The following is a 24473-nucleotide window of genomic DNA, read 5'->3' on the forward strand; positions in this document are numbered from 1 at the left end:
CTTTGACATCCATCCAAATCCACCCAACCACAATCTGTCCAGAAAACTACAGTCTATTATACACAGCGAAACTCCTCTGGGGAGGGATCCCATTATTATCTGTGTATTTATACAGCTCCTTTCTATTACAGTTATACACAGTGCAACTCCTCTGGGGAGGGATCCAGTAATATCTGTGTATTTATACAGCTCCTTTCTATTACAGTTATACACAGTGCAGCTCCTCTGGGGAGGGATCCCAGTAATATCTGTGTATTTATACAACTCCTTTCTATTACAGTTATACACAGTGCAGCTCCTCTGGGGAGGGATCCAGTAATATCTGTGTATTTATACAGCTCCTTTCTATTACAGTTATACACAGTGCAGCTCCTCTGGGGAGGGATCCCAGTAATATCTGTGTATTTATACAACTCCTTTCTATTACAGTTATACACAGTGCAGCTCCTCTGGGGAGGGATCCAGTAATATCTGTGTATTTATACAACTCCTTTCTATTACAGTTATACGCAGTGCAGCTCCTCTGGGGAGGGATCCCATTATTATCTGTGTATTTATACAACTCCTTTCTATTACAGTTATACACAGTGCAGCTCCTCTGGGGAGGGATCCAGTAATATCTGTGTATTTATACAACTCCTTTCTATTACAGTTATACGCAGTGCAGCTCCTCTGGGGAGGGATCCCATTATTATCTGTGTATTTATACAACTCCTTTCTATTACAGTTATACACAGTGCAGCTCCTCTGGGGAGGGATCCAGTAATATCTGTGTATTTATACAACTCCTTTCTATTACAGTTATACACAGTGCAGCTCCTCTGGGGAGGGATCCAGTAATATCTGTGTATTTATACAGCTCCTTTCTATTACAGTTATACACAGTGCAGCTCCTCTGGGAGGGATCCAGTAATATCTGTGTATTTATACAACTCCTTTCTATTACAGTTATACACAGTGCAGCTCCTCTGGGGAGGGATCCAGTAATATCTGTGTATTTATACAGCTCCTTTCTATTAGTTATACACAGTGCAGCTCCTCTGGGTAGGGATCCAGTAATATCTGTGTATTTATACAGCTCCTTTCTATTAGTTATACACAGTGCAGCTCCTCTGGGGAGGGATCCAGTAAATATCTGTGTATTTATACAACTCCTTTCTATTACAGTTATACACAGTGCAAGCTCCTCTGGGGAGGGATCCAGTAATATCTGTGTATTTATACAACTCCTTTCTATTACAGTTATACACAGTGGCAGCTCCTCTGGGGAGGGATCCAGTAATATCTGTGTATTTATAACAGCTCCTTTCTATTACAGTTATACACAGTGCAGCTCCTCTGGGGAGGGATCCAGTAATTATCTGTATTTATACAACTCCTTTCTATTACAGTTAATACACAGTGCAGCTCCTCTGGGGAGGGATCCCAGTAATATCTGTGTATTTATACAGCTCCTTTCTATTACAGTTATACACAGTGCAGCTCCTCTGGGGGGGATCCAGTAATATCTGTGTATTTATACAACTCCTTTCTATTACAGTTATACACAGTGCAGCTCCTCTGGGGAGGGATCCAGTAGTATATCTGTGTATTTATATACAACTCCTTTCTATTAACAGTTATACACAGTGCAGCTCCTCTGGGGAGGGATCCAGTAATATCTGTGTATTTATACAACTCCTTTCTATTACAGTTATACACAGTGCAGCTCCTCTGGGAGGGATCCCAGTAATATCTGTGTATTTATACAACTCCTTTCTATTACAGTTATACACAGTGCAGCTCCTCTGGGGAGGATCCAGTAATATCTGTGTATTTATACAACTCCTTTTCTATTACAGTTATACCACAGTGCAGCTCCTCTGGGGAGGGATCCCAGTAATATCTGTGTATTTATACAACTCCTTTCTATTTACAGTTATACACAGTGCAGCTCCTCTGGGGAGGGATCCAGTAATATCTGTGTATTTATACAACTCCTTTCTATTACGTTATACACAGTGCAGCTCCTCTGGGGAGGGATCCAGTATATCTGTGTAATTTATACAACTCCTTTCTATTACAGTTATACACAGTGGCAGCTCCTCTGGGGAGGGATCCAGTAATATCTGTGTATTTATACAACTCCTTTCTATTACAGTTATACACAGTGCAGCTCCTCTGGGGAGGGATCCAGTAATATCTGTGTATTTATACAACTTCCTTTCTATTCAGTTATACCCACAGTGCCAGCTCCTCTGGGGAGGGATCCAGTAATTCTGTGTAATTTATACAACTCCTTTCTATTAACAGTTATACACAGTGCAGCTCCTCTTGGGGAGGGATCCAGTAATATCTGTGTCTTTATACAACTCCTTTCTATTACAGTTATACACCAGTGCAGCCCTCTGGGGAGGGATCCCAGTTAATATTCGGTGTATTTATACAGCTCCTTTCTATTAGTTTATTACACAGTGCAGCTCCTCTGGGGAGGGATCCCATTAATATCTGTGTATTTATACAGCTCCTTTCTATTACGTTATACACAGTGCAAGCTCCTCTGGGAGGGATTCCAGTAATAATCTGTGTTATTTTATACAAACTCCTTTCTATTTACAGTTATACACAGTGCAGCTCCTCTGGGGAGGGATCCAGTAATATCTGTATTTATTACAACTCCCTTTCTATTACAGTTATACACAGTGCAGGTTCCTCTGGGGAGGGATCCAGTAATATCTTGTGTATTTATACAGCTCCTTTCTATTAGTTATACACAGTGCAGCTCCTCTGGGGGAGGGATCCAGTAATATCTGTGTATTTATACACTCCTTTCTATTACAGTTATACACAGTGCAGCTCCTCTGGGGAGGGATCCAGTAATATCTTGTATTATACAACTCCTTTTCTATTACAGTTATACACAGTGCAGCTCCTCTGGGGGAGGGATCCAGTAATATCTGTGTATTTTATACAACTCCTTTCTATTACAGTTATACACAGTGCAGCTCCTCTGGGGAGGGATCCAGTAATATCTGTGTATTTATACAACTCCTTTCTATTACAGTTATACACAGTGCAGCTCCTCTGGGAGGGATCCCATAATATCTGTGTATTTATACCCTCCTTTCTATTACAGTTATACACAGTGCAGCTCCTCTGGGGAGGGATCCAGTAATATCTGTGTATTTATACACAAACTCCTTTCTATTACAGTTATACACAGTGCAAGCTCCTCTGGGGAGGATCCAGTAATATCTGTGTAATTTATACAACTCCTTTCTATTACAGTTATACACAGTGCAGCTCCTCTGGGGAGGGATCCCAGTAATATCTGTGTATTTATACGGCTCCTTTTCTATTACAGTTATACCACAGTGGCAGCTCCTCTGGGGAGGGATCCAGTATATCTGTGTATTTATACAGCTCCTTTCTATTACAGTTATACACAGTGCAGCTCCTCTGGGGAGGGATCCAGTAATATCTGTGTATTTATACGGCTCCTTTCTATTACAGTTATACACCAGTGCAGCTCCTCTGGGGAGGGATCCCAGTAATATCTGTGTATTTATACGGCTCCTTTCTATTAGTTATACACAGTGCAGCTCCTCTGGGGAGGGATCCAGTAATATCTGTGTATTATACAACTCCTTTTCTATTACAGTTATACCACAGTGGCAGCTCCTCTGGGGAGGGATCCAGTAATATCTGTGTATTTATATAACTCCTTTCTATTACAGTTATACACAGTGCAGCTCCTCTGGGGAGGGATCCAGTAATATCTGTGTATTTATACAACTCCTTTCTATTACAGTTATACACCAGTGCAGCTCCTCTGGGGAGGGATCCAGTAATATCTGTTGTATTTATACAACTCCTTTCTATTACAGTTATACACAGTGCAGCTCCTCTGGGGAGGGATCCAGTAATATCTGTGTATTTATACAACTCCTTTCTATTACATTTATACACAGTGCAGCTCCTCTGGGGAGGGATCCAGTAATATCTCTGTATTTATACAACTCCTTTCTATAAGTTATACACAGTGCAACTCCTCTGGGGAGGGATCCAGTAATATCTGTGTATTTATACAACTCCTTTCTATTACAGTTATACACAGTGCAGCTCCTCTGGGGAGGGATCCCAGTAATATCTGTGTATTTATACAACTCCTTTCTATTACAGTTATACACAGTGCAGCTCCTCTGGGGAGGGATCCAGTAATATCTGTGTATTTATACGGCTCCTTTCTATTACAGTTATACACAGGGCAGCTCCTCTGGGGAGGGATCCAGTAATATCTGTGTATTTATACAGCTCCTTTCTATTACAGTTATACACAGTGCAGCTCCTCTGGGGAGGGATCCAGTAATATCTGTGTATTTATACGGCTCCTTTCTATTAGTTATACACAGTGCAGCTCCTCTGGGGAGGGATCCAGTAATATCTGTGTATTTATACAACTCCTTTCTATTACAGTTATACACAGTGCAGCTCCTCTGGGGAGGGATCCAGTAATATCTGTGTATTTATACAACTCCTTTCTATTACAGTTATACACAGTGCAGCTCCTCTGGGGAGGGATCCAGTAATATCCTATTAATGGTTATCTGGTGTAAGGGTGTAGCTTTAAGGTAAATTGGTATGATGTCTGGGATTAAATGGAAGTAATATGCTGACCATGTATTTGTGTAATTGTAGACTGCAATGTGCAGACTGTCAGTTTATATTAACAGGCACTGGGCCCTTGTCCAGACGGGCGTCTGAGGACACAAGAATAAGGAAGTGGCAGTTTCATGTTCTCTACTTGGCTGCGTTTCTACACATTTTTCTTGAATCATCTGTTTGCTATTGTTTTCTCTCAGTTTGGAATTGAGTCTGTACATGTTTATCCTATAGTGAAGATAAGATAAGCGCAGCTGTGCACACCTATATCTGAGATCAGCAACTAGCCCTGTGACGCTCCATACGGTCTTAGCCATAAAATCAGGTCTCTAATATGCAGAGTTTAACCCTTTCATTGCTTCAGTTATGGAAGGTGTGTCCACAACGCATGGTTCCAGGGGCCCCCAATCAGTAGAAACTTTGTGAACTTCTATCAGTACAAATGTTTTCTCTGCTTTTAACCCCGTCATTTGCACCTTTAAAAGCATGCTTCATTGCAACAGTTCATACTGATAAACTTACGCTGCCTTTAACCCCTTAACTGTTCATTTATCAGACAAGATACATGCTCTTTAACCCTTTCACTGTGAAACCATTGGATCCTATAAGCACTCGCTGCCTTTAACCCCTTCACTGTTCATTTATCAGACAAGATACATACTCTTTAACCCTTTCACTGTGAAACCATTGGATTCTATAAGCACTCACTGTCTTTAACCCCTTTACTGTTCATTTATCAGACAAGATACATACTCTTTAACCCTTTCACTGTGAGACCATTGGATCTTATAAGCACTCGCTGCCTTTAACCCCTTCACTGTTCATTTATCAGACAAGATACATGCCCTTTAACCCTTTCACTGTGAAACCATTGGATCCTATAAGCACTCACAACCCTTTCACTGTTCAAATATCAGACACTTACTCCTTGCTTTAAACCTTTACATGGCACTTTTGGATATATTCATATAGTCACCGCTTTTAACCATTCGGTGTGTACCTCCCATCAGTCTGTTTACAGTTTGGGTGTAGTAATTTCTGCGTGGCTCTAATTGCGGGATGAGTAGTTTTAGTATCACACCCTGGATCGACAGTTTAATGGCAGATTTAATTTGGCACAGCACAGGCATGCACCCTTTCACTACTCTTTACTTTAACCCTTTCACTACTCTTTGCTTTAACCCTTTCACTGTTCCTTGCCTCAATTCAACAGCTGACATGCTCTCACTACTCTTAATCCTGTCATTGCTCACCTCATAGTACATATATATGCATTCATAGCTTTTAACCCCTTTAGTGCTTACCTCATTGCAATTACACACACCATTTAACCCTTTATGAAGAGCAAGAAAGCATATCTATGTAATCACTGCTTTTAACGCTTATAATTGGCACAGCACATATATGTTGTTTTTAACCCTTTCATTGAGATTCATGTACTCCTGCTTTTAACTATTTCACTATACACTTTGCAACAGACTTACACCCACACTGTTTTTAATGCCTTCACTTCTTATCTCGTGGCACATGCCCACGGATTGCTTTTAACCCTTCCACTTCCTCCATAGAACACACAAAAGCACTCACTGCATGTAACTATTTCACTGCAAAGTTCATGGCACTAACACGCCTTGACTTTAACCATTTATTTTGGCCTCCCCACAGCACATACATTAATCCAATGCTTTTAACCCTTTGACTGTACAGCAAACGGCATATCCCGAGTGTAACAATCATGGGAAGTGACAGGGAGTTTGAAGCTGTTGGGGGTGGCAATGAATAAAGAAGTAACTGGGGGTCCTGAATGATGGGCAGTTTCAGTATTTGGTTGTTAATTAGATGCTTTGTACTTCTACAATTCCTTTTGTGCTTTATGGATAATAAATTGGGAATCCCCTTCACCATATAGAAGTATATTTTGTGCCGGTGGATAGACATCTGTCTGTCTTAAAGGGGTGGTTCACCTTTAAGGTAACTTTCAGTATGTTATAGAATGACTAATTCTAAGCAACTTCAATTGGTCTTTATTATTTATTTTTTTTATAGTTTTTTTAAATTATTTTCCTTCTTCTGACTCTTTCCAGCTTTCAAATGGGGGTCACTGATCCCATCTAAAAAAACAAATACTCTGTAAGGCTACAAATGTATTTTTTTTGCTACTTTTTATGACTCCTCTTTCTATTCAGGCCTCTCCTATTCATATTCCAGTCTCTTATTCAAATCAGTGCACGGTTGCTAGGTTCATTTGGATCCTAGCAACCATATTGCTGAAATTGCAAACTGGAGAGCTGCTGAATAAAAAGCTAAATAACTCAAAACCCGCAAACAATAAAAAAATGAAAACCAATAGCAAATTGTCTCAGAATATCAGTCTCTACATCATACTAAAGTTAAATCAAAGGTGAACAACTCCTTTAATATCAGTCAGCCGGTTTATCCTATACTTAAAACTGAATGGAGCCCTTTAAAAGGGATTGTTCACCTTCCAAACACTTTTTTCAGTTCAGTTGTTTTCAGATTGTTCCCCAGAAATAAAGACTTTTTTCAATTAATTTCCATTATTTATTTTTTTACTGTTTTTTTCCCAAAATCTAAGTTTAAGGTATCTGGTGTTTGAGTCGGACAGCTCAGTAATTCAGGTGCAGATTCTACAATTCTGCAACATTTAGTTGATCCATTTCTCAGCAGCATCTCTGGAGTATTAGCAACTATTGTATCAATTCTAACAGCTGCCTGTAATGAAACTCAGGGATTCTGCTCAGCAGGGACAAAGATAAGAAATGTATCAACTAAATGTATCAGTTTAGAACAGTTTACAGGGTCGGCGACCCCCCTCCCAGAGCTGCTTTGGAAGGTGAAAAATGACACTTTACACTTCAATATTAGAAAAACAGTGACACATAGAAAGTAATGTTAAAGAGTCTTTATTTCTGGTGATCTATCTGAAAACAACTAGTTGTATGAAGGTGAACAACCCCTTTAAGACAAGTTTGGGAGACAATGTGCGGCACATAGATCAACGTTCCAAGAATGTTAATCAAATTATTACAACATGATCTTGGAGGAAACTGAATTGTTTTTATAAAAACACTGTTCTCTCTCTAATCATGCATAATCGTCCCGGCTTAGATGTATCACATGCACAGTATTTATCTACGCTACAGGCATGAGCCATTGCTGGAACGATTTCTGGAATTCCTGCCGGGAAACAGAACGGCCGCATGTTCTAATAAATTCCACCAGTATCCATTTATTTTCCCCTGTCCATGCTGTAAGAGTTACCGTGAGAGCAAACGTGATAAATATCGAACACGGTAGTGACACACGGTCTCGACTCATGATCCCGCCAAGAATCACCTCCCCCCAAAAAGTCATAAGTGGTACATGCTCATTCAGGTGCTTACCCCTACTCAGCATGGTACAGTCATAACATCTCGACTGCCATACTATATACCCCTTCGCTAAACAGGGCCCGCCTTCATTCTTGCCCCTCCCATTCTCTCAGGTCAATGAATCATAGAGTACGGCGAAGACTAGTGTGTGTAATCCGGCGACTCAGGATCAATCCCGCCCACTGTTTCATTCTCGATTAAAATAGATGTACTGTAAGTGAGAGTGCCCCTGTAATCAGCCTTATGCAATGTTGCTATATAAAGATAAAGCTGCTTATACAGAGTTCTCCATCTGATCGCTGTCACATTTAAAAAGGTCAACTGAGGTCACACACCCCTAGCTGGTATTTTAGGTAGGGATGCACTAAATCCACTATTTTGGATTTGACCGAATCCTTAGTGAGAGATTCGGGTGAATACCGAATCCTTATTTGAATATGCAAATTAAGGGTGGGAGGGGCAAATCATTTTACTTCCTTGTTTTGACAAAAAGTCATGCGATTTCCCTCCCTGACCCTAATTTGCATGTGCAAATTTGGATTCGGTTCGGCCTGGCAGAAGGATTTGTCTGAATCCCGAACCGAATCCCGGATTCGGTGCATCCCTAATTTTAGGACTTTTAATGACTTCTTTTTAGGACTTTTAATGACTTTTTAATGTGTAAGGGACCCCAAAATAACTGCTACAGCTCCCCAGTGGTACTTCTGGTATCGCATGACTTTTTGTCAACGTCGCATGACTTTTTGTCAAAACAAGGAAGTAAAATTATTTCCCCCTCCCACCCCTAATTTGCATATTCAAATAAGGATTCGGTATTCAGGCGCATCTCTCTTGAAGGATTCGGGGGTTCGGTCAAATCCAAAATAGTGGATTTAGTGCTAATCCTCAGATTATGATGTCAGATTATGTACTCTCTCTCTCTTTAATCCAACGAGAGGACTACATGCACTCTATACGACAGTTGCCCATTTTTCCGCGTGGCACCCAAAGCGTATGCAGAAATGAGGTAGCAATCTAGCAGTGGGTGCAGGGGATTGGCGTTGTGTATTACAGAGCAGTACAGCAGAAAGTTAATTCTGGTCTCGGGGAGGGGCAGCGGGAGAGAGAAATGTTCAGTAGTTTTGGCAGGAGAATTTCATAGCAATGTAAAAAGGATTGCTGTCACCACGCGTTGCCTCTGTCCTTAAATACCCCTTCCCCTCCCTGCAGCCTGCACTATGTTTGTTAAGAAAAGCAGCACATTATGGCCGGTGTGTATGTTTAATGAAAATAAGGAGGGGAAGGTGCAGACTGGGGGTGAAGCAGTACGGGATAAAAACAAAAAAAAAAAAGTTCATTTGGAAAAAAACAGGATACTGAGCTTGGGAAATGTGTCAGTACAATACTCTCCATTGTCTGACTCTGTAATGTAAAAGTTATCAGGCCTTTTGGGTTGAATTATCAATATGTTATGATCTATCCAGTGACAACTGTTGGGGGAGCAGAACCTACAAATTCAGGGGCTCAGGCTGATATAGGAGACCCAGTAAGGACCTGCTCCCCCCACTCTCTCCCTTCTGCAGGTGACTGTGCCTCCTGTTGTATATGCACACATCATAGGGGGAGGATTGAACATGCTGGGGGGGGGTGTCTGTGCAAATTACGTATAATTGAGCATCTTTTTCTATTGTGCCTTTAGCTCCTTTTATTGCCCTACATAAACCATTCCTATAACTCCCAATGTCTGCTCTCCCCATAGCATCTTGTATAACCACATTTACCCCTCTTATAACTCCTTTTTACTCCATATAACCCTCTCTATAACTCCTCCTATTGCTCCATATAACCCCTCGCTATAACTCCTCCTATTGCTCCATACAACCCTCCCTATAACTCCTCCTATTGCTCCATATAACTCCTCCCTATAACTCCTCCTATTGCTCCACATAACCCTCCCTATAACTCCTCCTATTGCTCCATATAACTCCTCCCTATAACTCCTCCTATTGCTCCATATAACCCTCCCTATAACTCCTCCTATTGCTCCATATAACTCCTCCCTATAACTCCTCCTATTGCTCCATATAACCCTCCCTATAACTCCTCCTACTGCTCCATATGAACCTCCCTCTGGCTCCTCCTATTTCCTCTTATAGCCCCTGCCTGTATTTCCTTATAACTGCATTTACCACCTCTGAATTACTGTATATGTTAATTATATCCAGATAAAACATACGCCAGTTCTTCTCTCCTAAACTTGTGCCCTTTTTCCATATACGCTCTTTCTCAGCCTTCTCTCCCTCCCTTTCTTCCCTCTCCTGCTCTCACACCAGTACCGATCCTGTCGCTGAGAAATCTATTAATAGCTTTGTCAAAGTACATTCTGTTCTCCTCCTTGTTACACAAGTCTGTTTACTCCCCTGGAATGATCCATAAGAGAGGGAGGGGTGAACAAGGATGTTGCAGACCTTAAATCCCCTCTCACACTAGTGACCCTGTAACTGTATCAGTAACCTAGTTCCTGACTGTCTGTGTCCTTATATAACCTTTTTACAGTAACCCAGACGCAAGTGACTTACTGTCCACTAACCCCTCCCCTGAGCTCCTTATTGTCCCTGTAACTCCTTATTCCACAACCCCTCCCCTGAGCTCTTTATTGTCCCTGTAACTCCTTATTCCACTAACCCCTCATCTGAGCCCCTTATTGTCCCTGTAACTCCTTATTCCACTAACCCCTCCCCTGAGCCCCTTATTGTCCCTGTAACTCCTTATTCCACTAACCCCTCCCCTGAGCCCCTTATTGTCCCTGTAACTCCTTATTCCACTAACCCCTCCCCTGAGCCCCTTATTGTCCCTGTAACTCCTTATTCCACCAACCCCTCCCCTGAGCCCCTTATTGTCCCTGTAACTCCTTATTCCACTAACCCCTCCCCTGAGCCCCTTATTGTCCCTGTAACTCCTTATTCCACTAACCCCTCCCCTGAGCCCCTTATTGTCCCTGTAACTCCTTATTCCACTAACCCCTCCCCTGAGCTCCTTATTGTCCCTGTAACTCCTTATTCCACTAACCCCTCCCCTGAGCCCCTTATTGTCCCTGTAACTCCTTATTCCACTAATCCCTCCCCTGAGCCCCTTATTGTCCCTGTAAATCCTTATTCCACTAACCCCTCCCCTGAGCCCCTTATTGTCCCTGTAACTCCTTATTCCACTAACCCCTCCCCTGAGCCCCTTATTGTCCCTGTAACTCCTTATTCCACTAATCCCTCCCCTGAGCCCCTTATTGTCCCTGTAACTCCTTATTCCACTAACCCCTCCCCTGAGCCCCTTATTGTCCCTGTAACTCCTTATTCCACTAACCCCTCCCCTGAGCCCCTTATTGTCCCTGTAACTCCTTATTCCACTAACCCCTCCCCTGAGCCCCTTATTGTCCCTGTAACTCCTTATTCCACTAACCCCTCCCCTGAGCCCCTTATTGTCCCTGTAACTCCTTATTCCACTAACCCCTCCCCTGAGCCTCTTATTGTCTCTTTAATTCCTTATTGTAGTAACCTAGGCCCTCAGTGCCTTATTTCCCATGTACTACATTACTACTATAGTAAGCCAGTTAGTAAGTGCTGTTTAGTCCCTATAGATGTTCTACTTGCACTGGAACCTGACTGTGCTGTTTCTAAATCCATTTTCGATGGCTGTCCTTGGCACGGTGAAAAACATCCATGATCCCTTCTCTCTCTCTCGCTCTCAATCGCTTTCTTTTCCGGCTGCCAACTTGGCTGAGTAGCTGAGAGTGGTGTAACTGTTATGTAATGCGCGGGGAGTGGGAGCGAGCGCCTTGCGCTTTGATGACACGAGTCATTTTTATTCTTTGTCAGAGTAGAACTGCTTGTTACTCGTATCTTGGACACTTTGTCACAATGATTTGATCCTTTCAGCCTGATCCCATGTTCTTCTCTCCGGTGCCCCAGTCTCAGAGTTATTTGGTGGTTGTTGTGTTGTTGTCTCATAGGCACATTCTGCTACACAATCACATTCAGAAAGTAATGACACAGCGGGCACTTATTATTTGCTGGAGGTTATTTACTGAACGCTTGCTCCGTGTTCCCTTGCTCTACATGAATTTCAGCCAGACTCATTGTATTTGCTCTAAGTTCAGCTGAACCGGAAAAAAATGGCCGCAGGGTCGGAATTATTGGGCCTTTTATCAGCAAACAGAAGCCAGGCACCGGGTCTTATTAGCATAAAGGTTGCCCATACAGATACTCACACACCCTTCTTCCAGAAATATTCTCCAACATTTCCTGATTAGAAATGAAATGAAGAGAGAATTTGGCACCATTTCCAAGGGCTGAATGTCATTGTTTATAATAACATACACATTAACATAACAGGGAAGGATATAACATAACCATCTGAGCTCTGCTGGAATAACCATTATATATATATATATATATATATATATATATATATATATATATAGATATAGATATAGATATATAGATAGATATATAGATATATAGAAAAAAAAACATGAATATCCTGAATTATATCCTTATAAATGGTGACTAGTGATGTCATCAGTTATAAACGGTGAATAGTGATATAATTTCTGTCACATGACTCACTGAAACGTGTGTATTATAATAAATAACGTAACCCTGTTGCAAAATATGCGAATATTAGAAGTCATCTTGGATTTCCATGACTCGGCCTTCGGCTGTGTGTTTTTATTTGGTCATGGAATTCCTCTGTAACTTATAATATTCTTATAATTTACAAGTGGGGGCACTTTATTCACTATTTAATAACTGGTAGTGTAATGTAATAACCAACCATTCCTTCACACACCCAAGAGACCTATCACCTACACCCGTGCTGTCCAACTTCTGCGGTCCGGAGGGCCGAAATTTTTCTGACCTACTTAGTGGAGGGCCAATAATGGAAGCCAGTGTTGACCGCTCCCTGTTTTTTAAACCACACCCACTTTAAACCACACCCATGTTACCACAAGATCATGTCCACATTAATAGTGGTAGCACACCAAAAAACCAAATGGTTGGTGCTCCCTGCAGGGATATCACTCATCACTCATATGTGAAAAAAGTTGTCATATTAAGATATACCCTTAAATCTATATGCCTCCTCTTCCCCTTGGATAACACAGCACCCCCAGGGGTTAGGGGCCCCTAACAATAATTTATTTTCAAACACTAACAAACTCCCAGAACAAATACCAGGCTTATGTTCCACAGGCAGAGTATGTCACACACAGGCAGAGTATGTCACACACAGGCAGAGTATGTCACACACAGGCAGAGCAGGGCACACACAGGCAGAGTATGTCACACACAGGCAGAGTATGTCACACACAGGCAGAGTATGTCACACACAGGCAGAGTATGTCACACACAGGCAGAGTATGTCACACACAGGCAGAGTATGTCACACACAGGCAGAGCATGTCACACACAGGCAGAGCATGTCACACACAGGCAGAGCATGTCACACACAGGCAGAGTATGTCACACACAGGCAGAGTATGTCGCACACAGGCAGTCACTGACCCCATCTACAAAACAAATGCTCTGTAAGGCTACAAATGTATAGTTTCTGCTACTTTTTACTCCTCTTTCTGTTCAGTCCTTCTCCTATTCATATTCCAGTCTCTTATTCAAATCAGTGCATGGTTGCTAGGGGAATTTGGAATTCAGCAACCAGATTGCTGAAATTTCACACTGGAGAGCTGCTGAATAAGTTAAAAATCACAAATAATAAAAAATGAAAACCAATTGCAAATTGTCTCAGGATATCACTCTCTACATCAAAATAAGGGGCAGATTTATCAAAGGTCGAGGTGAATTTTCTAATTCAAAAAATTCGAATTTCAAGCTATTTTTTGTGTACTTTGACTAGGGAATAGTCCAAATTTGATTTTGAATTTGAAAAAAATTAGAAAATCCGAATATCGAAATTTATCATGTACTGACTGTTTAAAAATGTGACTTTGACCATTCACATTTAAATCCTGCCGATTTGCTGTTTAAGCCTATGGGGGACCTCCTAGAACCTATTTGGAGTCAATTGGTGGAGTTTGAAAAATCAAAGTTTTCTTTGGGGAAAACTGCGATTCTAATTCGATCGAATGCGCTATTACATTGATTCGTAAAATTCGAATTTGGCCAAATATGGACCTATTCGATCGAAAACTGACCTATTTTGGCAAAAAAAAACCTTTGACTTAATTTCGGTTGGTCTTTTTGAATTCGAACTTCTAAGGTTTTTCAAATTCGAATTTCGACCCTTGATAAATATGCCCCTTTGAGTTAATTTAAAGGTGAACAGTCCTTTTAAATGGTAGAATGAACTACTTGCAATGTACACAGTTAGTGATAAAAACGATACCATAAAAATCATGAATCATAACTTTAAGGCAGCCCATGCATAGGGTTAGGCACCCATGGAATACCCTCAAAGTGGTTGGTTTAGGCCGATTCCCTTACTGTGTCGGCCATCCAGGGTAAAGCACACAATCCACTTTAGTCTTTATTATAGAGGGTCTCATATACCAAATGTGAATTTTGATTTTCACTCTAAATTGTGTGTAGCCCTTTATCAGGGATAATCTGTGCTGCAGTCAGTTGCCTGAATGTAGAGAATTTACAATAGGGTGTATATAATTCTACAGTTAACTTTATTTTATATTTTATAATATAAAAGTCATGATACCAGGGTCCAGGATTCTTAATCATACATTCTGATTCATATTAAATAGCAGTTTAGAAACCAGCAGCCCTGCAGCATCAGCTTCTTTGATTGACAAACTTTTCAGCTTTTCAGCTCAGAGCCCACTGAGCATGTGCAGTGCCACTGACTCACAATAGATGCCTAACAAGATGGAGAACTGCTGGGGAGAACTTTGAAGGCCTGTTATAGGGCTGCCATACCTCTGGGCTGGTACAGTAAATCCAATACAGGTATAGGATCCCTTATCCGGAAACCCAACATCCAGAAAGCTCCGAATTATGGAATGCTGTCTCCCGTAGACTCCATTTTATCCAAATAATCTAAATTTTTAAAAATGATACACTTTTTCTCTGTAATAATAAAACAGTAGCTTGTACGTGATCCCAACTAAGATAGAATTAATCCTTATTGGAGGCAAAACCAGCCTATTGGGTTTATTTAATGTTTAAATGAATTTCTAGTAGATTTAAGGCACGAAGACCCAAATTACGGAAAGATCCGTTATCCGGAAAACTCCAGGTCCCGAGCATTCTGGATAACAGGTCCCATAGCTGTATATAAAATGCAACATTTCTAGCCATATTACATTTTAGACTTTATTTCTCCTTTAAGTTGATTTACAAGTGTTTGGTTTCTTTACTATAAAATAAAATATTAAAGCATCACATGATAATCAAGGACATCGATCATTCCATGATGATTAATGTTGATGATGATGATGATGCTAGTCAATCAAGTACAAGCCCTTAGAGTTGCCCTACTTGGAAGAAATATCGAATTCTTTTGATTGGAATGAGCTATTCCTGGCAGGCAGTGATTCAAAAATGTTGATAGAGGAGCATCTTGTTGCTGAAAATTCTTTAAATATTTAGTAGAATTTCTTTTGAATCTTTTGCCTGGGTGTTTAATGAAAAGGTGTCCCCAGTGGCTGGATTATATGAAACATATAATATTAGAATACCTCTTTGTTTTTCCAGTAGCAATAACTTCTCGATTGAGTATTCCCCGAACTCAGCATGAGAAACCACAAACAACTTCCTGTGATACTGAGGCTTACACGGCTACACAATGTAGTACAGATGTGCTTACTCACTGATGTAATAATATGTAATGTTCTGCCAAGTAATATACATTGTCCTACACATCTGCAACAGTTGGTTCATTTGCAACTACCAGACTCCCAACAAAGTGTTAGGGCATCATGCTTAGATCTGCTGGGGCACAGGATAAAATGGACACACTCCCTTCCCAGAGACTATTATCCACTGTTACTATAGGCACCATCTCTCCCTACTATACCTGCTATCCCACAGTCACACTCCCTTCCCAGAGACTATTATCCACTGTTACTATAGACACCATCTCTCCCTACTATACCTGCTATCCCACAGTCACACTCCCTTCCCAGAGACTATTATCCACTGTTACTATAGGCACCATCTCTCCCTACTATACCTGCTATCCCACAGTCACACTCCCTTCCCAGAGACCATTATCCACTGTTACTATAGGCACCATCTCTCCCTACTATACCTGCTATCCCACAGTCACACTCCCTTCCCAGAGACTATTATCCACTGTTACTATAGACACCATCTCTCCCTACTATACCTGCTATCCCACAGTCACACTCCCTTCCCAGAGACTATTATCCACTGTTACTATAGGCACCATCTCTCCCTACTATACCTGCTATCCCACAGTCACACTCCCTTCCCAGAGACTATTATCCACTGTTACTATAGACACCATCTCTCCCTACTATACCTGCTATCCCACAGTCACACTCCCTTCCCAGAGACTATTATCCACTGTTACTATAGGCACCATCTCTCCCTACTATACCTGCTATCCCACAGTCACACTCCCTTCCCAGAGACCATTATCCACTGTTACTATAGGCACCATCTCTCCCTACTATACCTGCTATCCCACAGTCACACTCCCTTCCCAGAGACTATTATCCACTGTTACTATAGACACCATCTCTCCCTACTATACCTGCTATCCCACAGTCACACTCCCTTCCCAGAGACTATTATCCACTGTTACTATAGGCACCATCTCTCCCTACTATACCTGCTATCCCACAGTCACACTCCCTTCCCAGAGACTATTATCCACTGTTACTATAGACACCATCTCTCCCTACTATACCTGCTATCCCACAGTCACACTCCCTTCCCAGAGACTATTATCCACTGTTACTATAGGCACCATCTCTCCCTACTATACCTGCTATCCCACAGTCACACTCCCTTCCCAGAGACTTTTATCCCACTGTTACTATAGGCACCATCTCTCATTACTCATTACATCTCTCCTCTCTGTATAATGGGACTGAGTATCTATACCTGAAAATGATCTCCCCTCTCTGTATAATGGGACTGAGTATCTATACCTGATAATGATCTCTCCTCTCTGTATAATGGGACTGAGTATCTATACCTGAAAATGATCTCCCCTCTCTGTATAATGGGACTGAGTATCTATACCTGATAATGATCTCCCCTCTCTGTATAATGGGACTGAGTATCTATACCTGATAATGATCTCCCCTCTCTGTATAATGGGACTGAGTATCTCTACCCAATACCCCTCTGTTCTGTATAATGGGACTGAGTATCTAGAGGCTGATAAGGATCTCCCTGCTCTTTATAAAATGACTGAATGTCTCCCTGTTGTGTATAATGGTGCAGAGTATGTTATGGTTGCTAATAGACTGAGCTGTTATATAGAGGCAGAGGGACATGTTGATAGGCTGTGCATTCAGTACACATGAGTAGCGAGTGCCGTTCAGGAGTTGAGAGAGGGGAGAGGGAGGCTTGGGGAGTTGTGAGCAAGAGAAGGGGATAGAGTGAGTGAGAGGAGGGGAAAGGCTGGCACATTTTCACAGGACGCACTAGGGTTAAGTAAGGTGAATGCTCAGCCTCATTTGAACTCTGTAGGGTTGGGAGAGACACACACGCTGTGTATATACATAGTGATAGAGAGAGGGGACCGGCAGCGAGACAGGAGCTGGGGAGAGTTCAGCACAGGAGAGAGAGGCAGGGAGAGGGACAAAGAGACACTTAGCAACAGGGATCAGCTTGGGAACAAGTGAGAAGCAAGAGCAAGTTCTGCTGCCCATTCAGGTACAGTATAACCTGCAATCTGCATGCAACTGCCATGTACTCCCACTCCCACCTCTCTTCTACTGCATATACACTGATAGCACAGCCTAGTCTGCTGAGCTTACACTCTAATATACAGTGAGACACAGATACAATACAGGGAGAGGAACTATTGGGAGAAGAGAATACTGCTCTGCAAAGCTTACACTCCATTATACAGAGGGACACAGATACAATACAGAGAGGGAACCATTGGTAGAAGAGAGTACTGCCCTGCAGAGCTTACACTCTAATATACAGAGGTACACAGATACAATATAGGGAGAGGTACATACTGGGAGAAGGGAATCCTTGCCCTGCAGAGCTTACACTCTATTATATAGAGGGACACATATACAATACAAGGAGAGGAATCCATTGTTGAAAAGGCAATCCTGCCCTACAGAGCTTACACTTTAATATAATGAGGGACACAGATATAATACATGGAGAGGGAACCATTGGGAGAAGGGAATCCTGTCCTGCAGAGCTTACACTCTAATATACAGAGGGACACAGACACAATACAGGGAGAGGGAACCATTGAGAGAACAGAATCCTGCCCTGCAGAGCTTACACTCTAGTGTACAGGCGGACACATAAACACTTCATGGAATGGGAGCAAATTAGGTAAAGAATAGATTTCAGAAAGATCACACATTTGTATATTTTTACAGATAATCTTATGGAAGTTACTCACTTTGAGGTGAATGTACCTTATTTATAGGGCAGATTTATTTAGCCTGAAACAGACAGAAATAAGGCATGAAGTCACAGTTCACTGGGCGCCCAGATCATTCCTTATCTGCATATTTCCATTTATATGTGTGCGGGAGCTGGCCAACTTTTTTTTAAAAAAAAGACAGAAACAAAATAATACATTTATTGCCACGAGGGGTGTAATGCCAATAACCACTGCTCTCAGTTAAATTTAGTTATTACAGAGAGGGATTTTTCTATTTAACCATAAATATATATATATATATATGTGTGTGTATTCAGGGAAATTTGATGAGCTTAAGCTATAATTAAACAATAAATATAATTGCATGATATTTTCCCATGCCTGTAAGTAGCATATCCTCACATTACACACCACTCTCATCTGGGAGTATGTGCTGGTTTGCACTAAACTGACCAATCACAGTCACTGGCTGGCCATCATTAGGGCAAGTTGCCAATAGGCAGCCAATGAGGATGCTCGCTCCAACTGCCAACAGAGGGGGCCGTATGTGTGTGTGTGTGAGTGTGTGTGTGTATGAGTGAGTGTGTGTGTGTGTGTGTGTGTGAGTGTGTGTGTGTGAGTGTGTGTGTGTGTGAGTGTTTGTGTGAGTGTGTGTGTGAGTGTGAGGTGCATAACAGCTGCTGTGTGTGCCATTACTATAAATCTGGCAGAACACTGAGTACCAGAAAGGAAAGGCTATAAGACTTGTGCCAGTTTATGTTTGGCACCCAGTGTAAATATGGCTGGATGTGTAGCTGTTGTGTGTCTGTGAGTAATACAGTCACACTTATTAGTGTAAGTCTGCTGCCACTTTTTTTGGGTTATATTTAGTAAGGGAAGTTTTTCATCACGGAGCAGCACAGTGCAACTACAGCTACAGGGCCTGGCACTAGTGATTAGTACATACGGACTGGACCAGGGTTTGGGGGTACTATATGTCTGGGTGTCCACCAACAATAGTGCTTTAAAGGGGAAGTTCACTTTTAACTTTGTAATTGGTCTTCATTTTTTTTCTTATAGTTTTTTTTTTTAAATTATTTGCCTTCCTATTCTATATCTTTCCAGCTTTCAAATGGGTGTCACCGACCCCGGCAGCCAAAACATTATTGTGAACCACCAGATAGCTGATGAAATTGCAAAATGGAGAGCTGCTGATCAAAAAGTTAAATAACGGAAAAGCCAAAAAAAAAAAAATAATAAAAAATGAAAACCAATTGCAAATTGTCTCAGAATATCAATGTCTACAGTATACTAGAAGTTAATTTAGGTGAACAACCCCTTTAATGCACAGTTAGGTGCTCACAGTGTAATTAGCCTGTATTATCCTAAGTTTGTAATTGTATACCCCAATAATAGGGCACTAGTGCACATTACTTATAGGGGCACATTTACTTAGGGTCGAATATCGAGGGTTAATTAACCCTCAATATTCGACTGTCGAAGTTAAATCCTTCGACTTCGAATATCGAAGTCGAAGGAATTAGCGCTATTCGTTCGATCAAACGATCGAAGGAATAATCGTTCGATCGAACGATTAAATTCTTCGAATAGAACGATTCGAAGGATTTTAATCCATCGATCAAACGAAATTCCTTCGATCAGAAATTTGCTAGAAAGCCTATGGGGACCTTCCCCATAGGGGGCTAACATTGATGCTCGGTAGGTTTAAGGTGGCGAAGTAGGTGGTCGAAGTTTTTTTTAAAGAGACAGTACTTCGACTATCGAATAGTCAAACGATTTTTACTTCGAATCGTTCGATTTGAAGTCGTAGTGGAGGTCGAAGTAGCCAATTCGATGGTCGAAGTAGCCAAATTCGACCATTCGAAATTCGAAGTATTTTTTATTCTATTCCTTCACTCGAGCTAAGTAAATGTGCCCCTAAATGTATAGCAGTGTACCATAGCAACAGTGCATTGGTTTTCATTTTTTATTACTTGTGGCTCTGCAGTTTGCAATTTCAATTGAATAGAAAGATGAGTAATAAAAAGTAGCAATAACAATACATTTGTAGCCTTACAGATCATTTGTTTGTTTTTTTTAGATGAGGTCAGTGACCCCCATTTGAAAGCTGGAAAGAGTCAGAAGAAAACACTTAAATTGAAATAATTAAAAAAAAGTGTGTACTGCCAAGAATAGTGCATTAGTGTGCAACAACTGACGTTACGCAGAATAATGACACTGAATTCATTTTAATGTGTATTACGTTGTACCCCCAATAATACCCAGAATAATAACAACTAATTATAATACATTTGTATTGGGGAGTACCCTAAATAGTGTATCAAGTGCAAAATCACTGAATGCCCACATATCATTGAGACGGGATTACATGTGTCTGGTGTGAGCACTGTACTTCAGAGCTGGCAAGTGCTTGCACTATTATCACATTGTGTAATATTGTGTGTGTGTGTGAGTAGCAGCAGCTCAGTGTAAGTGTAGTTGTACAAGTGCTTTAGTACAGGGACCCTGTGTCAGTACTAATGTTTGTGTGACACTCCTACCTGGATTTCCATCTTGATAATTTTTGCTTTTCTGTCCTTGCTTTCCAAGAAACAATTGCACAACTATAGCCTGAGGCCTTGGCGCTTGTGCACAGTCTGTGTTTGTGTGAGGCCTTTGTCTGCTGCTTTACTGGCAGATACTCTTGTGTGTGTTTATACTGCGTGTCCCTGGCTCTGTCTGGGCATCAAACTACAGCTGTAAATAGGTATTCCATCTCTGGGAAGGGACTGTGGGATAGCAGGTATAGTAGGGAGAGATGGTGTCTATAGTAACAGTGGGGATAATAGTCTCTGGGAAGGGAGTGTGACTGTGGGATAGCAGGTATAGTAGGGAGAGATGGTGCCTATAGTAACAGTGAGATAATAGTCTCTGGGAAGGGAGTGTGACTGTGGGATAGCAGGTATAGTAGGGAGAGATGGTGCCTATAGTAACAGTGGATAATAGTCTCTGGGAAGGGAGTGTGACTGTGGGATAGCAGGTATAGTAGGGAGAGATGGTGTCTATAGTAACAGTGGGATAATAGTCTCTGGGAAGGGAGTGTGACTGTGGGATAGCAGGTATAGTAGGGAGAGATGGTGCCTATAGTAACAGTGGATAATAGTCTCTGGGAAGGGAGTGTGACTGTGGGATAGCAGGTATAGTAGGGAGAGATGGTGCCTATAGTAACAGTGGGATAATAGTCTCTGGGAAGGGAGTGTGACTGTGGGATAGCAGGTATAGTAGGGAGAGATGGTGTCTATAGTAACAGTGGATAATAATCTCTGGGAAGGGAGTGTGACTGTGGGATAGCAGGTATAGTAGGGAGAGATGGTGCCTATAGTAACAGTGGATAATATTCTCTGGGAAGGGAGTGTGACTGTGGGATAGCAGGTATAGTAGGGAGAGATGGTGCCTATAGTAACAGTGGATAATATTCTCTGGGAAGGGAGTGTGACTGTGGGATAGCAGGTATAGTAGGGAGAGATGTGCCTATAGTAACAGTGGGATAATAGTCTCTGGGAAGGGAGTGTGACTGTGGGATAGCAGGTATAGTAGGGAGAGATGGTGCCTATAGTAACAGTGGATAATAGTCTCTGGGAAGGGAGTGTGACTGTGGGATAGCAGGTATAGTAGGGAGAGATGGTGTCTATAGTAACAGTGGATAATAGTTTCTGGGAAGGGAGTGTGACTGTGGGATAGCAGGTATAGTAGGGAGAGATGGTGTCTATAGTAACAGTGGGATAAAAGTCTCTGGGAAGGGAGTGTGACTGTGGGATAGCAGGTATAGTAGGGAGAGATGGTGCCTATAGTAACAGTGGATAATAGTCTCTGAGAAGGGAGTGTGACTGTGGGATAGCAGGTATAGTAGGGAGAGATGGTGTCTATAGTAACAGTGGATAATAGTCTCTGGGAAGGGAGTGTGACTGTGGGATAGCAGGTATAGTAGGGAGAGATGGTGCCTATAGTAACAGTGGATAATAGTCTCTGGGAAGGGAGTGTGACTGTGGGATAGCAGGTATAGTAGGGAGAGATGGTGCCTATAGCAGCAGTGGAGATAGTAGCCTATAATTGGTCAGTCTTTCTCTGGGTATTCCATCTATAACAATGTTCCTTTCACCAGGAGTGTTCTTTTCCTCAGTGTGTGTTTTTGGTGTGTTGTATGGATCATCAGGGATGTGACATTCTGTCTCTGTTATTGTCTGGAGTGTTGAACTGTTGAAGAACATCTCCTTTGTCCATTTAGCTGTGCTTCCTAATTCCAACACTTGTTTTTCACAGGCATCTGCCCTTTGACCTTCACCCTTGTACCACCCTGGCTCAATTTGGTGAACTCTCCCCTCCTGTCCTCTCCCCCCAACCGGCAATGAACGGCCTTGTTCCTTGCCCAACCCCTGTGGATCCACCTGCTCCTCCTCAGGTACCTCCCACATTAGAGGCTTATGCTCCACCTCCACATGAAGAGATTTCACCATCAACATCTCTTATTTCTGGCTCTGGCTTGCTCCTTGCTCGATCCCTGCTTGGCTGTCGGAGCACTCCTTCCTCCCCTACCTCATCTACTTCCCCCGGCAATTCCCGGCGACGCAGGGAATTCACCCCAGATGAGAAGAAAGATGATTGCTACTGGGACAAGAGGCGCAAGAACAATGAGGCTGCAAAACGCTCAAGAGAAAAGCGCCGTGCTGGAGATCTTGCCCTGGAGGGCCGTGTCATTGCCCTTCTTGAAGAGAATGCCCGTCTCCGTGCTGAACTCCTTGCTCTACGTTTCCGCTTTGGCCTGGTACGTGACCCATGTGAAGAAACTCGAGGAGGCTACTCAGCACAGTGTGGCCTCCATGAGCCTCCACCAGCCAACCCTCCTCCACCTCCTCCTCTCCCCCATTCAGAAGATTCTGGGTTCTCTACACCAAGTGTGGGCAGTCCTGTTTTCTTTGAAGACCGAGTGCCAGAACATGAACCTCAACCAATGCCTCATTCAGCTCTGTCTTATTATGGTCCCATAAATGGAGAAACTGTGGAGAACCCTCGGGGAAGACTGGAGACTCTTGGAGATTGTTATAAGAGCCTTCCACATAAGCTGAGGTTTAAGGGAGGTGCTTCTGGTGAAGAGGGGTCACATAGTATCATGCAAATGACAAGAGAAACAGGTGGTTTTGCCTCGGAGACTGCCACAGGGTTCTCACAGCAGCCTCCACCCTGTCCTCGCGGGCGATGGATGGCCCACAGTCAAGACGGAGTACCACCAGCTGCCTCTGAGAACTCAGAGCTACGGTCCCAGCTGGCTTCTCTTTCTGCAGAGGTGGCACATTTAAAAAGAATTTTCTCCCAGCAGGTAGCGGCCCACGGGGGCCATGAATGAAACCCTTCTACAGATGGAGCTCGACAGCAACGACTGCTAAAGTTGCCGAAAGCGCAGCAGAGATCCCTAATACTATAAAAGTAGGGATGTCCTTTTGATACGTCACATGTTCTGAACACAACACTTTCAATGCCAGGCATTACAGCATCGACTACCAACTGTGTTGTTATATCCCATTTTTCTGTTGTGTCATCTGAATGAGAGACATGAAGCAATGCGAGGAGATCATGCAACTTCTCGGAGGCATTTGGCACCAGTGACCCTATTGTCTGTTAAGCTGCCAAAATACTTCAGCGGCATTGCTGTGCTCCTGGCTGAACGGTGCCTTCTGTGCCACACACACTGTGACCTCTCTGCCTTCTCACTTGACAGCTTTGTTGTTTAAGTGCTAATGTGATATTGCCATGACCCAGGCGCCATGTTGGTGTGCCCTCCTGCGAGATGGAGGGTGCGTGTATATACTCCTACGTAATCATTTGTACATACTGATTTGCTGAGAGGGAAAC

The 24473-nt window shown here is 42.3% G+C and overlaps 1 protein-coding gene across 1 annotated transcript; it reads left to right on the forward strand.

The window, feature by feature from the left end:
- Positions 1 to 22971: 22971 nt before the first annotated feature.
- thibz.L (thyroid hormone induced bZip protein L homeolog) lies at positions 22972 to 24158 on the forward strand. Its single transcript, NM_001085799.1, is given in 1 exon segment — positions 22972 to 24158. A coding segment is annotated over 1 exon segment (996 nt). The 3' UTR covers positions 23968 to 24158.
- The last annotated feature ends 315 nt before the right edge of the window (positions 24159 to 24473 follow it).

The sequence above is a fragment of the Xenopus laevis genome, chromosome 3L (genome assembly GCF_017654675.1).
Source record: "Xenopus laevis strain J_2021 chromosome 3L, Xenopus_laevis_v10.1, whole genome shotgun sequence".
In the NCBI taxonomy this organism is placed as follows: Eukaryota; Metazoa; Chordata; class Amphibia; order Anura; family Pipidae; genus Xenopus; species Xenopus laevis.